The sequence below is a fragment of the Magallana gigas genome, chromosome 6 (genome assembly GCF_963853765.1).
Source record: "Magallana gigas chromosome 6, xbMagGiga1.1, whole genome shotgun sequence".
NCBI lineage: Eukaryota > Metazoa > Mollusca > Bivalvia > Ostreida > Ostreidae > Magallana > Magallana gigas.
The window spans coordinates 46,239,254-46,254,946 of NC_088858.1; the positions used below are offsets into that span (position 1 = coordinate 46,239,254).

General features: G+C 34.4%; 1 protein-coding gene and 1 long non-coding RNA gene across 10 annotated transcripts in view; both read left to right on the top strand.

Moving 5' to 3' along the window:
- Nucleotides 1-216: 216 nt before the first annotated feature.
- The window catches only part of LOC105346952 (ras-specific guanine nucleotide-releasing factor 2), a 62,823-nt gene continuing 47,346 nt past the window's right edge, over nt 217-15,693 (top strand). For 3 of the 9 annotated variants that reach the window (XM_066087738.1, XM_066087740.1, XM_066087742.1), the window contains exons 1-2: nt 218-1,171; nt 2,085-2,372. In XM_066087738.1, the coding sequence (XP_065943810.1) occupies nt 2,100-2,372 (273 nt within the window). In that variant the 5' untranslated portion in view covers nt 218-1,171; nt 2,085-2,099. Of the gene's footprint in view, nt 1,172-2,084; nt 2,373-15,693 lie in introns of all 9 variants that reach the window. The other 6 variants (XM_066087735.1, XM_066087737.1, XM_066087743.1 and 3 more) reach the window with 4 other exon arrangements.
- LOC117691555 (uncharacterized) lies at nt 9,291-12,254 on the top strand. Its single transcript, XR_004603256.2, has 3 exons — nt 9,291-9,439; nt 10,462-10,745; nt 11,464-12,254. It is a non-coding gene; the product is annotated as an uncharacterized lncRNA (long non-coding RNA).

Here is a 15,693-nt window from a genome sequence, read left to right on the forward strand (position 1 = left end):
CATCACGAAGTCTAGAATCATACAGCGCGATGTAGGCAATACATGTAGATCTTTCTCAGAGCGATCGTTAACCCACTTAGAAAAGGGATTTGCAATTTGTGTTTTTAAACAAACAACATCAGAAACAATCTAGGTTAAAATCAGAACAGAGAGGCTGTTTTAACAACACCGTTATTGATATTTCTAACAATATTGCGGAGAAAATCGTTATATAAGAAACAGTGCTACCGATCATTTAGGTCGGGTATGCATCGAGAACAAAGCAAGATCGCACCGTCAATGACAAAATCTATAATTTCTAGCGGATACACCATTATGCACACGAAATGGCTCTGTGAAAGCTGAGAGAAACGTCGCAGGTTTAGGGATTTTTTTTTCATCAACGAAATCGTATCACTGCGTCGCGTTCGGAGAGCAGTTTGGTTGTAATAGAGTGAAAATGATTGTCCGGAATTTGATATAAATTTGCGTTAATGACATTGTGACGCGCGGTGTAAAATCAAGGCGATGACAACTGATGTATCGCCAGAGTAGCAAAGGGACAGGTGCAAGTGGTGAGTGTATGTAGGAAAATCTATTGTCTTTGTGGAAAACTATAACGTCATGTGATTTCAACGGCTTATCGACAAAAGCATTTCACTGCTGCAACTCGTGTATACAGAGTAGATGTTAAATTTACGTGCACCTGAACGGTTTGTCAAAGCGCGCGAGCTGATCGCGTGCAGATTGGACATTTACTTTAAAACAATGTAAATAGGAAACGAGCGCTATATGTATTATTAATTGAATTGTATACTGTGTAAGAGCACGAAGGAGGAAATATTTGATGATGTTAGAATATACACCTATTGTTTCATACATCGATTCTGGTCGTCTGCTGGATTTAAGCATAAATTAAATGATATAGAAAGAGTCGCCATTCTGGTTTTAAAAAAGAATTGTTTGTGACAGAATCTGATTTTAGAATTTCACTGAGAGGAACATTGATATATATCAACATTAACGCATTACAAGCCGTTTGCGTAATTTTAAGCCTTTTCTCTGTTATCCGTCATTTTCAACTTATCGCGACGGACAGAAATTCATGTTTAATGTAATTGATGGATGTATTTTTTTCATAATTTGCCATGATAACGAGGAAAAATTTACCAGAAATTACAATTGCCTAGAGGTAAGTAGTGCATATTTTTTTTAATTTGCCGACCTCTCGTAGATCTATTGATTCAGTTCACAAAGTATCTGATATCACTATGTAAAATATTTGAAATCGTTAACAAAAGAAAGACTGTGACATGAAATTATACAAAATTAATAAGGTTATTGATCAGGAGAGAGGCTCTGATGTTTTCTCTCTACTTTTAAGTACCACACCGGATGGTAATTCCGGAATGTGTCTTTTAAAGCGCTGTGATTGATGTTACAAAATGTGAAATTGTCACTGCAAGCCAAAGCGAGCGTCGCCGTTTTCAGAAGAGAGAGAGAGAGAGAGAGAGAGAGAGAGAGAGAGAGTTAAATGACAAGCTATCCAAAGGCTAATGGAAAAGAAAACCTCGCTACTGCGAAGCCTTTTTGTATTTCTTGTAGAAGCAAAAATATAAAAGGAAATAAAGTGAAATTAATTATACTAGCGTTTCAATAACTTCGGATTAAAAATGAGATGGGAAATGTCGGAACTGTTAAAAAAAATCGATGAAGAGATGAAACGGGGTTGAATTATTTGTTTCATTTTAATCAAACCTGGATTAGTTTATTACGTGGATATCTAGACATTATATGGTGGCATGTATGATGTGCTGATGGAGAGGCGGAATAGCATCACACTGCAGCCTATGGTAGCCTTAATAATTCCCTGCATCAAATTAGCTGTAATTTCCCAGGGGCATTATTAAACTATATTACTTTCTACGAATAATGGAGGAAAACAGTCAATATTTTCAGATAGATATACATGTACATACTCTTTAGAATGCAAAATTTAATCATTTAAAAAATCAATACGGTTTTAGTTGAAGAAAATTTGATGCTTGAAAGTCTCAAACTTTTTTGTTTAATTATTTTTTTTTTGTTTTTTGTTTGTTTTGCAGTAAACACTTGAGGCCATGCAGAAAGGTATTCGGTTTAACGAAACTCAACTGCAATATCTGGCAGCCAAATCCCGCCGAGAGAATACCATCTCCGGGTACCTGCACAAGCGCAGTAGTGACACGGGGAAATGGCAACTTCGGTACTTCGTATTGTACCAAAACTTACTATTTCACTTCGAGAGCGAATCAGCTCAAAAACTCTCTGGGGCTACTCTATTGGAAGGAAGTTATTGTGAAAGGGTGCTGAATCCGGCCGCACTAAAAGCCGTCAAAGACACAGAAAAACAGGTATGGACCGAAAGCATCGACAATAATAACAATATGTACTTTCATGTCGTGCGTATTATTTGTAGGTTTACACAACCTAACTGAATTATATCTTGCCAGCAGGTGCGCGGTTTGTTGTTTTTTTTAACTCTGAAGTGGTATACTTAATAAATGAAGTCAAAACGGTTACGGTGATCACGCATAGACAAGAAACAAAACATTCATAAAAATAGAACGAAGTATGCATGTGTTTATTATTACACAACTGGAACAAAACCACAGTTATATTCATTGTTTTTCGAAAGATCTCTTCGCTGCGATGGCCTTTTTTCCAGTTGCCATCGTAATATGTAAACTAATCTATAAAAATAGCTGAAATAGATGCTGTAGCACAACGTATACGTTAAATCACCTGAAGCAACTCAAATTACGTTTATAGGGAAGAAGATTATTTTCTACAACTGCAGATAACGCAAGTATTTTTAACTTGTTAACACGAAGGAGCAAGTCATGATGATCTTTCATTTTACGTTTCGTTTCAAGCTATTTGTAGAGGTTTATCTGAAATGCAATTATGAATTTAGCGTAGTATATGTCTTGCAGTGTTGTAAAAGGATATGAATTGTCTTTACGCGTGGTTTTGGACGGTCGTGAGCATGGCAAACAATACAGTACCATGTTCCAAATGACTACTCTTTTTTTCCCACTTTGAACAGACAATTTGGAGACTCAATTTGGAATATAACATATATGCTCTAACTTCCTGCATGCATAGTGAACCATAGACATGTATTCAAACCATAAGAAAATGATTAGTTTGTTGGTTCATACGAATATTACGGTTGTTAGCATTGCTGACAGACAGACAAAACTTGCATTAGTAGTTTTTCAGCATTTCAGCATTACATATACCCTCTTAGAACGCAATTGAAACATCAAAGATATCCTTTTTTTCATGTTTCACATTTCTTTAATTAATAATTCAAGTACGGGAAATTTTGAACATGAATTAGTATGATGTAATGTAGCTGCAGGTCTGTAGCTATAGTCTGGACCTCCCAGGTCGTCCTTCCGAATTTTTCCGGACCGGGAGTTATATACAGATCTGCAGCTAGAAGTCATGACAAAGGACCAATTTGTACACACTATAGTATCTTAACTTGGTCGTGTCATTGGATGATTGTTTTTTTATCCGATCTAGTTTTAACCGAATACTCTAGGAAGCGTACAACCTCTATTGAACAGTTATCAGTTTTATGACAAATAGCTCATGCAGTTTATATATGAATTGTTTATCATTTTGTGCAATTTTGATTCTTGTACAGGCTTGGATCTTTCTCCCGTTAATTTAACCTACCAAACGATTTTATTTATTAAGAGAGAGAGAGAGAGAGAGAGAGAGAGAGAGAGAGAGAGAGAGAGAGAGAGAGAGAGAGTTCCCAACTAAGCATTATCTCCGATGAATCTAACTAGTATCTAATGACAGAGCATTGGGCATCTATAATTCCGGAATAGTCGCTGCATATACGGGAGCTTGCACGTTGCACGTCTATGTTACAGTTAGAACAGTGTCACATTTGCTGATTAGTATTCTGAAAGTAGGTGACGATAGTCATGCATATTAACTTTCGGAAAAGTTTAGTATTATTTTACATGAAACTGCAGATATAATCTTTCTCACACACTAAATGGAACAATACAAAAAAGCAGCCAGGATTTAGTCATTCTGTTCTTATATTTGGACTATGATGTAATCGGGAAAAAATAATCTGTACATCAATCCTAGTAAGGTTTTATACAACTTAGGTATACGCGTCACTTTTCTTATGGAGATGTCTCACTTTTTCTATAAAAACTTGTGCTCTCTCTCTCTCTCTCTCTCTCTCTCTCTACGATCATCGTTGTGTAGTATAAATAAACAAGACGGAAACGTCTTTCAACATCAACCCAGGTTCATTCTTTTCAGTTTGCCTCTGAATTACAAAATAACAAAGATAACGAAGATTTACAAATTTATTAAGCAAAATCAAATATTGAACATAAATAACATTGTTTGATTCCGGTTATAATCTAAGAAGGAGAAATGAAAATTTACCTTAATGAATGCCGAAAAAGGGGAGAGGGGGAGAGCTTTGTCCGTAGACCAACAAGAGAGTCTCTCGACAGCCCTCTGACGGCTGTATTTATATACTTACAGACAATAGAATTTAAATAACAATAGACAGGGCATCAATAGTCTTAAACAAAATATAAACGGAGTATAAATTTCCGGAATCAAATATATACAAATACATATAGATATACCACAGTTGTATACAAAAGTAACAACTGCCTACGTGATAAATCTCATGCATGCAATGCGCTAGTTTGGTCATCAGTTACCTTTTATCACTGCAATAATTTCTACATTTACTTAGTTTTGTGTACAGTCCAGTATATATCAGGACAGCAAGCAGGTGCTCATCGTAAACATGACCATGATCAGTGTGTATCGATTAATCGATAACCAATCAAACTTTAATGATTTTGTCGTATGTTGTTGTCTATCCATGAGTTTATGTGATGTACATATACATGTATATAAACAAAAATGGGTATGCAGTAGGTACATGTACACTTATTAGTACGTATTTTTGCAGAAGGTTGAAAAGTAGATACCGACACCTTAATTTACCGTACCGGTAACATGATTTACCGTTAATTAACACACCTTTATGAGTTGAAGTGATGTAATCATCCATTGAGAATCACCAAAAACAGTTTTTGAAGAGCACATGAAACAACAGGCCCTGGGGCCATAAAACTGAGACGATCTTACTTTTGATCTAAGTGTCATGTTGTAAATTTTGAATAAATTTACAAGATGACATAAGTCTCACTTTAACAAAATGAATATATAGTGGAAAAGTAAGACTTAGATCAAAAGTGAGCTCGTCTAAGTCTTATGGCCCCGGGGCCAGAGGGAGTCTGTGTTGGCTTAGGATCCGTCCCCTGTAAACAGGACGTCCGTTTCGTTTTGTTGGGCCGTTGGGATACATAAGTAGCGATGTTGTGTTTGACAAATCAATATTTTACATTGACGAATTTATAATACCTTCGACGTGACAGTTGCTAAAAACAGCGTCATTTTCCGGGCGGAAATTGTTTATTCCTCAATATTTGCTTCATGGCTCTGTTTGAACGCCAGTGTTGAATATTCCCAGGAAAACAGAAAAATGCATTGGGAAATTGGTATTAAAAATCGCGAATGCGAGTCGCCTTTCTGTTCTTAGTATTGACTCCCTGTTGCGTTTGAAGCATTGGTAAAATGTGATGCATGCGACGACACTGCAGAAACGGAGACCATCTAGCCGTGCCATAAATACCATAGAAACCATTTTTTTAACTGTAAACTTCCGCGCCAAAACAGTGTATGGAGGAAACTCTAGCTTTCTTGTATCTTTTGAAATTGCATAACATGTTTGAATCTTGGAATTTTTCCTTTTTTATAAGTGTTATTAAAGGTACATACGTATAAATTAAAACTTTCGATATTTCAAATCTGACTTCAAATAATAATATAGAAAATATAAACTGTATATGGTAGGGTATTCAGCCTTGTTTGTGCCGAGAAAAAAACATTGGTATATGTTGGCAGTTTTTGTTTTGAATGTTCGTAACTTCTTTTGATATGTAAAAGTATTTATATGCAGTTGATTAATAATTCGTTTTGTTTTTTGTTTTTTAAATATAACTATATGTAGTATTAAACTGTAGTATGCAAGATATCGATTGCATTTGTTAAAAAAAACTACACAAATTTAATTTCATGAGAATACATCCATGAGTGTCATAGAGTATGTACAAAAGTATTCTTACAACTTGGCACACTCTGGCGAGCCGCTGTGAGACATGTACCTTTTAGTAGAGCCTCGTCTTTCCTTTTAATTGGAGAGTCGTCTTTTAAATCACGTAAACAGACTGAATTTCGAGAAACAGAGGAATCGGTTGATCAACCTTCTGAAGTAATGGAGTGCTTTGTCTTTCGCTTAAAAAATCAATATTTGGATCTTAACCATATTGTCTGTTGTTATCCTCTGAAAGTTTCCAGTATCGAAGATTGGTAGTCTTCAAAGTTTACTTCTTTAACCAAAACGATTCTCTGTCTCGCTGATAATATGCCAGTGTTCAAAGCAACCCAAGCAACAAATAATCATATAAAGTTTTTCAAGAGGTTGGACTGACTTCATGTATAACTGGGAGTATCGTATGGTAGATAGTCCATGGTATTGAGACTCTTTGGCGGCATGAACACAGATTGCTTGATTTATTTTCCCTTCGCTATACTTGATGTAGTTTCATACATGATGTATTTCCCCCTCGCTACAGCTTCCATGAAGTAGTTTTCCTTCGCTATAGCATACTTGGTGTATTTCCCCCTCGCTACAACATACATGATTTAGTTTCCCCTCGCTACAGCATACGTCATGTAGTTTCTCTTCGCCACAGCAACTAGTTGCTGGGGAAAATATTTATTACCATGCAAAGAAAAAAAAACCAGAGTAAAAACACAGTATTAAATCAACTAAATATCACGACATAATTTCTCTGCATATATCATGGTTAACCATAAAACTGGTTTTGGTCACGGTGAGAGGAAATTTTCCTCTTCACAAATTATTTTTAAAAAGGCGCAAAAGAACAACGTGGTTGTTGATAAGAAAAACTGCATTGTGGATGTCGTCTGTTTCTTTATCGTTTTCTGTTGAAATATCAGTCTGAATCTGCAAATCGCAGCAAAGGGTTTTCCGTCAATGAATAAAGAGAGGAAACGGATAATGGGAGTAAAATATAAATAGGACGATAAAACAGCCATTAAATAAACAGCATTAATACTTTCTTTGGTCGAGAAATTGTTCCTGCAAGACTTGAAACGGAAACTTTGGTATTTTTGACCGAACACAACCATAACGAGTTTATTTATAACTATGACGTCAACATCGGTAGATGACCGCTACCGCGAAATTAAGATGGTATGGGACATCTGTCGATATTAATGTGGATTAAAGTACTATGAAATTGAAAAACTTTCACCGGTTTAGAATTTTCAAATTTTACAATATTTAACCAAAAATAGCTTTTAAAAATATTTGAAAAGGTAACAATTGTAAAACCCCCAGCGGGATTCGAACTCATTATATACAGTACATGTTCGTAGTAAACCCTCTGACCCACTGCGCTACGGGGTTAGGTGACCATTTTGGGAAAGAAACTACTTATATAATTACATTTTTTTATTGTTTATTTCGATAAACAATACGTCACAACATGGAAGTGTCCCATACCACCTTAAGTCACTTTGAAATCATTGGTGTGATTTCAAGGAAACATATTTTGACGTCAGGGATAAAAGATATTATCTTAATGTATACATTGTCATTTTAGCAATTATTTCAGTAGAGCATGTTGTTATCAAAAGTTTGTTTTGGGTTTGCCATTCAGGTCAGTACGTTGCTATCAACAATTATTAAGAGCTTAACTGAAAAGGTACCTTTGTATTAAAATATGTGTAGAGCTTTTAGTTTGTTGTTATCTTGACATATATTTTTATCCATTATTTTTCATGCTTGTAGTCGACATGATGAAAGATGTAATAAATTGAATTTCTTTCTTGAGCAAATTACTGCAGCCAAATGGATTTTATTTGCAAAGACAATTCCCAGCATGCTAAAGTACATTAATTAAATGGGTGTTGATTTCCAAGTTTATAACAAATGTAGGGACGTTAACCGAGGCTCTATCTCCTTGTCTAGCCCATGGCATTTGTTTATACGTGATAGAAATGAATGATACCCGTCTGAGATTCGCTCTAAATGCAGTTTATGTACAGTTGTTTTAATAACGCCTCGAAGTATTTAAATAGTAGTAAAAGAGTTTCGTTATGTACTGTAGGAGGAATGTTCATGCAGAATTTGTGTTGTTCACAACATACTCTAACATGCATCAATTTAATATATGGTAGAATTAAAAAAAAAAAACTTAAAGTAAACAAACCAGTAACACTATAATATATCTGTAAAGGATTCTCAAATGATATCCTGTACCATAATGGAATTTTGTCAGCTGGAGTAAAAATTGTCAGCTAGAACGTGATATACGAGTAATTATATAATGTATGAAATTGTTGTTTTGTCACAATTACACACACAACAGGAGCGCATGTCATTGCTGAAGGGTCTAACAATTTACTAATAGAGAAATGGAGAACTATTTCCAGTAACCAAGGTGTCACAAGTCACATAGCTGCTATCGGACGTTTGTGGAACGGCCGCGTCCCTGGCGAACGGAGATTTTATAGAACAGCTTCTAACGAGCCACTGGAGCTTATCTCGTTGAATCAGTGTAATGGGGAAATTAGCATTATCCAATACTTCGCCAACGGCGTTGGCTAACACTGCTTTTTAGGCGGAAGCGCCTATTGCAATTGCTTTCATGACCTTATACGTCATAGGTCAAATTCCTGCCCTTTTTCATGGTAAACTATCGGATGTTATTTAAACTAAGGGCACACAACTCTATACCCCCCCCCCCCCCCCCCCCCACTGTTCGATCCCCGTTTAAACATCGTTTCTGATAATAGAACTGTGGTATGTCTCTAAATTTTTACTTCATCGTATTTAATTATCCATTGAAAATGCTATAGCAAAGATAACAAGTGGTAGATTTACGTTTTTGATAGTACAGGAACGAATGATAACTCTTGCGATGGTCTGCGACATAAACGAAGGATAAGCACGGAGTCTGATGCCTGTAGATGAAATTCCGACGGAAAAAATAGTTCAATTTGAAATTGCGTGTTTATGAGTACAGAACGAAAAATTGATAAGGAATCAGGTAATGAATGCTTTTTTTAAAAAAACAAGGGTGTGTATAAATCTATTTAAAAAAGATTATTTGAATGATACAATGCCTATAAATTATTTATAAACATACCAACGTTTCGCGTAGTAATCTCAGACAATACTGCATTACGTTATGCAGTGTAAAAGATTTGTCAACAAACCCACGTTGAGAACAACTGGTGACTGTCCATCTTCGACATACGTAAGGTAAGTTAGGTAATTAATGTGTTATTGCTCATTGTATAAACGTTTGCCTCATCATTTTAGATTTTCATGTTACAATAATATTGATCGAGGAGCTGGTACATTCTTAATCCGAAATTCCTCTGACTCTAATTCCCGCTTATATATTGTGACGTGCGGAGGAGACATGTCACAATTTAAAAGCGGGGGTTAGAATCAGAGAAATCTCAGATAACTACATAAATTTTATGAAAGAATTTATTTTGTTTGTGTTAGGCATTCATCGATAATTCTGAAATGACGGTCTTTTGTTATGAATACTGTACAAGGCGAGGCCTACAGGATATCTTTAAAGATTAAACTTTAGCACAATGGAATCGCATATAAAGGAAGATAACATTTCCTTTTTTTAAACCTTTAATATTTTGTGACATCTTTGCAGATCTATATGTTCATATGGTGATTTTATAATTTGTTACGAACTGCACTGTATGATATAGGGTTTATTCATTTTGCTTACAAAAAATTACAATATTCAGCTTGGTTTAAAAATGACTCATGAATAATGCAAATGAATTTTCTCTAAAATATCTCAAATATAGCTTTTAAGTATCATACAAGATACAATTCATTGGTTGATATAATACTGATATTAATACATAATATGAATATTCCAGATAGGCTATTGATTGCAAATTATTTAATTGAACATTTAAAAAAAATTAATATGATTTATCCTTTTACCTACTGTATTTACTTGTATCTCAGAATTACCTTATCATTACTCTATAATGAAAGTGACTGAAATTTCCTATGGAAATTTCTCTACATCATAATTTATATGATAATTTTGATGACTGCATCTTTTGTTTTTAAATTTTAAAATTTCCAATTCATGAGAACTTGGACTATATACCAGTATATCTTTGATCTACCATGTTCATGATTAATTGCAATTCCAAAAAGACTCAATTATATACCTGACAATGATTATAGATAATAACCTAACATATATCTTTTTGTTCTATATGTATATGTTCTTTCAGATGAATGTCAAGAAACTGATTAACATTAACTGACAAGAGGAGACAATGAGAGCTCAACATCATTCTTCATCTCTGGTGAAGGGGAGAGTTGCTAAATTTGGGTGCACAGCTAAATTCAAGCAAAACAAAGAAAAAGACGGATGCTATAAAAATGCGGTGTTGGCTTCCCAGTTCAGCACTTTTAAAGAGGGACAAACATTGCACGTTTGCAACTTCTAAATGGAAGCAGGGCATCTGAAATATGCTGGAATCCTCATCTTAGTGGCCTTAACGCCATTTTCAAGGTTAGTACATACAACTAAATTTAAATACGATATTTCCCGTGGTTTTCTTGTTTAAGTATGAACTAATTATACCCATACTTGGATGGAGATGGGGTATATTGTTTTACCCTTGAGTGTCTGTTTGTCTATAACACAAATTTTGTCAAAGATATCTCAGCAACAATCGCAGATCCTTAAAATTTTAACTCAGTCTTTGTTAAGGTAGGCCATTCGGTAAGATTGATTTTTCAAAATATTTGATGTCAACTTCCCATTACATGTAATGTTAACTATGCTTTTTTGTATACTTATCAGAGCAGGGGTATCACTAGTGAGCATTGACTCACAGATATCTTGTTGTCATATCTTTAATAATATAGTAAATATTCTTGTACTAAATGCAATTAAAAACTAAAGAATTTTGGAGAAACAAAATTAAACTTTCATTTACAGTTCAATCACTATATTTTCCATTTGTTGTATGTAATATACCAAAATAACCTTACAACTATTGATAATTCATTTTGTGTGATCTTCTTATATATCTCATCCTTTATTTGCAAAATACATGTATACTTTTGAAAATAAATTATTTAAGGTAAAACACATATAAATTCAAAATATTTTATAGATTAATTTTTTTTAAAATCCATGTTTTCTTTATTGGAGGTCAAGTATATTGTAATGAAATATTGCTTGATAACATATCCATTATTCATTTTTCATCAACACATTTTAGAATATCCTGCTGAAAAAGACAGTTTTCATTGGTATAATGGATGCAAGACAACACTAGTGAATTGAAATTGTTGTTACCACAAATGGCACACTCCATGATAACACGCTTTACAAAAACACCATTACGGCATGCAGCCATAAAGGGATTCTTTGAAAGTCTATGTTCTGTAATGGTGGAAGATTCCATTAGTATTAAAATAAAAACTTAAAAGTTAAAAGTTCAAATGTCTTCAATACTAGAGACCTGTGATTTGACAGTACAACATGGAGCAATTGTAAAGGACAAATAATGTGTACGTTATTGAATATCAATATATAGTTATCCATAAATTACTGGGCTTTTACATTGTATTGTAATTCTCAACATTTGCATATATGTTTGATCTTTGTAAAATATATTTGGTATACAGTACAGTAAGTAAATACATTCTTTCTAAGTTTTAAACATTTGTCAACAAAATATATGAAATGCAATCTGAGGATCAATTAGAGGTCTGCAATTCTCCACATATAAAATGACTTTGAAATCATCCTGTTACTGTTAAACTTGAGAATATATTACGAAAACATCAAAATCTCTTTATTGAATACCTTTTTTTACAACACATTGTCCAGATATTTTGTGTATTATTCTATGAAGCTGATTTCTCAATGGCTATTGCTTCTCAGGTAAGCAAAGTGACACACATACTACTTGATTTTGTAAAATACTGTAATCAAGTGATGTACAAATGTAACTTCTGCATTTTTGTGAAACATTATTGTAAAGAATAAAATACTACAGTTTCAGAAGTTCAGTTTACTAAATTCTAATTCTATAATATTCTTTCATCATTTTGATATCAAAATGAACATTTTTAATAAATCGGCATAATAAATGAAAATGTATTCCTGTAATTTCAGCTTGCATTTAAGTATCAATTGTTATACGAATGTATTTCACAAAACAAATGTTTTGATATTTAAATTGCTCTTCTCATTGAATCTTTATTTAAGGCATGATCCAGACTAATCTGGTGCAGTAACAGAGTATTTCCACATTTACTACATGTATATACCTTAATTGACATATTAGAATAGTGTTTTATATTATCAAACTAATTCTTAAAAAGAAAATAGTTATAATAACACTATGACATTGACAACTTGCAATCATGCTTCCGCCTATCAGTACTTTCAGTACTTTGATTGTTTTGTATAAATTGCCTTAACGAAATATGGTTAGAAAATTTACAAGTCGCTCAGAAAATTGCGTGATTCTAACTTAAATGAATAAACGAAGCACATTCTGTTGTTCATCAATACACAAGTAACAGCCTCTCTTTCACATTAACATACACCATGATATCCTTTTTAATTTTCTAAACTGAAGTAACTTTTAACATGCCGATGTAGGGGCTGAGGGCCTATTGCTTATCCCTACGTCTTACAATAGTTAACTTCCCAGTAATATCAAGATTATTGATAGAAGAATTGTTGTCTATTGTCCCGTCGAGATTTGTTCACTCTGATTGTGACGTCACAAGTTACTGAAATGACTATTAAAGAACTACGTTCATTCATTTTATGTATTGATTAAAATTTCGTTTAGAATTATCTTGTTATTTATTTATTAACGAATGCATTAAAAGGTCAGGTACACGTGATATATCATACAGTAGGAATTCTATGAAAAAATATCCTTGACACATTTTTCCAGAAACAGCTAAAGTTAGGGGGTTATTGTTCAGATATACTAGTAAACAAAAAAAAAAAAGATTTGTATGAAAAATAATAATAATGATAATAGAAAACATTACAATCACTATAAGGTCTTCCGTTGTAACGGAAAACCTTAATGAATAAGGAAATCTTTTGTTCCGAAGAAAAATATTCAAATGCATAATAGATGGGAACCATTACAAATAAAGATATTGTCAAGACATTCGTGTTTGGCAACTTGATGCGATTGCCGCCGATTCAGGCGTCATGCAAAGACGCGCTTCCGAGAGACGGTCACAATAAGGTGTAAGGCAGCAGTGCTCTGGTTGTATTTCGTTTGCCCCAAGCCGTATCGCGATATATAGACAGTCATTACTGTTCGCGCACCTGCCGTCACTGGTTGTAAATATTAATTAAACATATTCATCCATCTTCAAAGCCGTATGTACGCAAATACGGAGATCAGCTGGTTGCTACTTAAAGGTTTATCCAAAACTACAGATCTGCTGGAAACTAGTGTACTTCATCAATGGTGATGGAGCTTTTAACCATAACTTCAAATGTTTTCTCCTCTGATTGCACATGCGATACGTGTGTGAACTGATTAAAAAATCTTTCTAAGAGGGGTGCAGGGACATGATGAACAAAATGTTTCTTGGGTAAATGGAAAAAAGATAGAATGACGTTGCATTAACAGCGTTTTATTCAGGCCAACCAAAGTTGCCCGTTTCAAAGTGTTGATAGAATATTACAAATAACCTTCTTCGGGGCAATTTTTCATTGTCGTGTGACCCATTTTATATTTTTGTTGCGGCTGGCAAAAGCATTGATTTGGTGGTAGAGATTTTATGAGTTGTACAACATTGGAGGATATATCTAGATGATTTTCAAAATACTATTATTAATCATGGCAAATATGGATTCAAGGTTGTTCTTCATTCCGTAGTTTAATTGCTTATATGAGCTATTGTGGCATATCAAGAGTTTCTCGGCTTATTTTGCACCTTAACGGCAAAATGAATGAATGCATACGTTTCCCCCGGTTTCAGAATTTCGCAAGAATAGTTGATTAGCTCCGCAATAAACTGCGGTGATAATACTTAATTTATATCACGTGCTTTAATGGCCCTGGATGTTGGAACAATTGCTTTATCGAAATCGGAACAAGTTTATGAACCCGATCTTCTGTCGTCAGCTATCGGCGACAGCGAATCAATAAACAATGATTAATATGTAAGGAAATCTCAATCAATTACCATAAAACGACTGTAATTCAAGTCCTAGACGCTGTAGTGTGATACTAGATTTGACACTCATCCAAACATGGCTCTTCATAGTGCTAATCATTAGTTTCAAATGAAGCTGTCGGAAAATTTTACTTATAAATTTTCATTTAAAATTAGCTCTTCATTATTTTATTGATTTTTCAAAACACAATCCGATTCGCGGTGAAACTGATGGATCCATCAATCAAAGGGTCATAGGTCAATGTCCATTGAGTTCAAACCACAATGGAAGGCGATGGTCTGATCATCTTCTATCAACTTCTTCCGTTTCCAGATGGTCGATTCGTGAAACTGCATTCATGCTTGAGCAAATTAACATTTATTCAGATTCACAGAATTGAATCCAAATTAAGTTAGAAATTTGAAAGTCAGCATATCGCGATTTTGTGATAGTAGGTCCTAGAGTCGTTGTTCCAGTTGTGGTAGCAATACAAATCAAAGTCGGGTGACAAAATTAGATTACGACTCTATTCGGAATCTGTCTGCTGTTGGGGTGTTTATTTGCTGCTGTTGAGAAAGGTCTGAAGCGCCAAACTCACACCTCGTCTGCAACCGAGATAGAATTCCCGCGGATTGCGTCACGTGATAACTCTCGCTAGATCGTTGGGACCTAATGTCGTTAATCATTTCTTCTGAAAATATCGCTGCTGTATTGAAATAAATGACCAATAAATGTTATTGACCTTCAAACCGAAATTCGCCCCAAAACAAGACTTTCCAGAAATTACTGCAAAGAGTCTGAACCCATTGATTTCACTCGAGACAAGGTACTGGTATATGCAATCGTCCTCGGTTGCATTGTATATTTTTTTTTGTTGGAGTAACTTTTTTTCTAATGACCGAATTTTAAAGCTTACGATATCTTCCCCATTGGTTAGAGAAGGACGACGAGACCAATCGGTTACTAACCTTAAAACATGCATGCTCTCTCTCTCTCTCTCTCTCTCTCTCTCTCTCTCTCTCTCTGACTAAATTGCGATTACAAGGACTCTCTCTCTTTCTCTCTCTCTCTCTCTCTCTCTCTCTCTCTCTCTCTCCTTGTGACTAAATTGTGATTACAGGGAAAACTCAAAATCTGTCTCCGACATGAAAGAAGCTCTGCCCTGTAATTGATTCCATTCAGATTACAGATAACATTCTAAACCCTTGTAATTACGAAATTTATAAATAAGATTTAACGCAACCTATGTATATAACAGTATGCTAGCGACATATGTTTTATCTATATCATTGTCATACCGTAA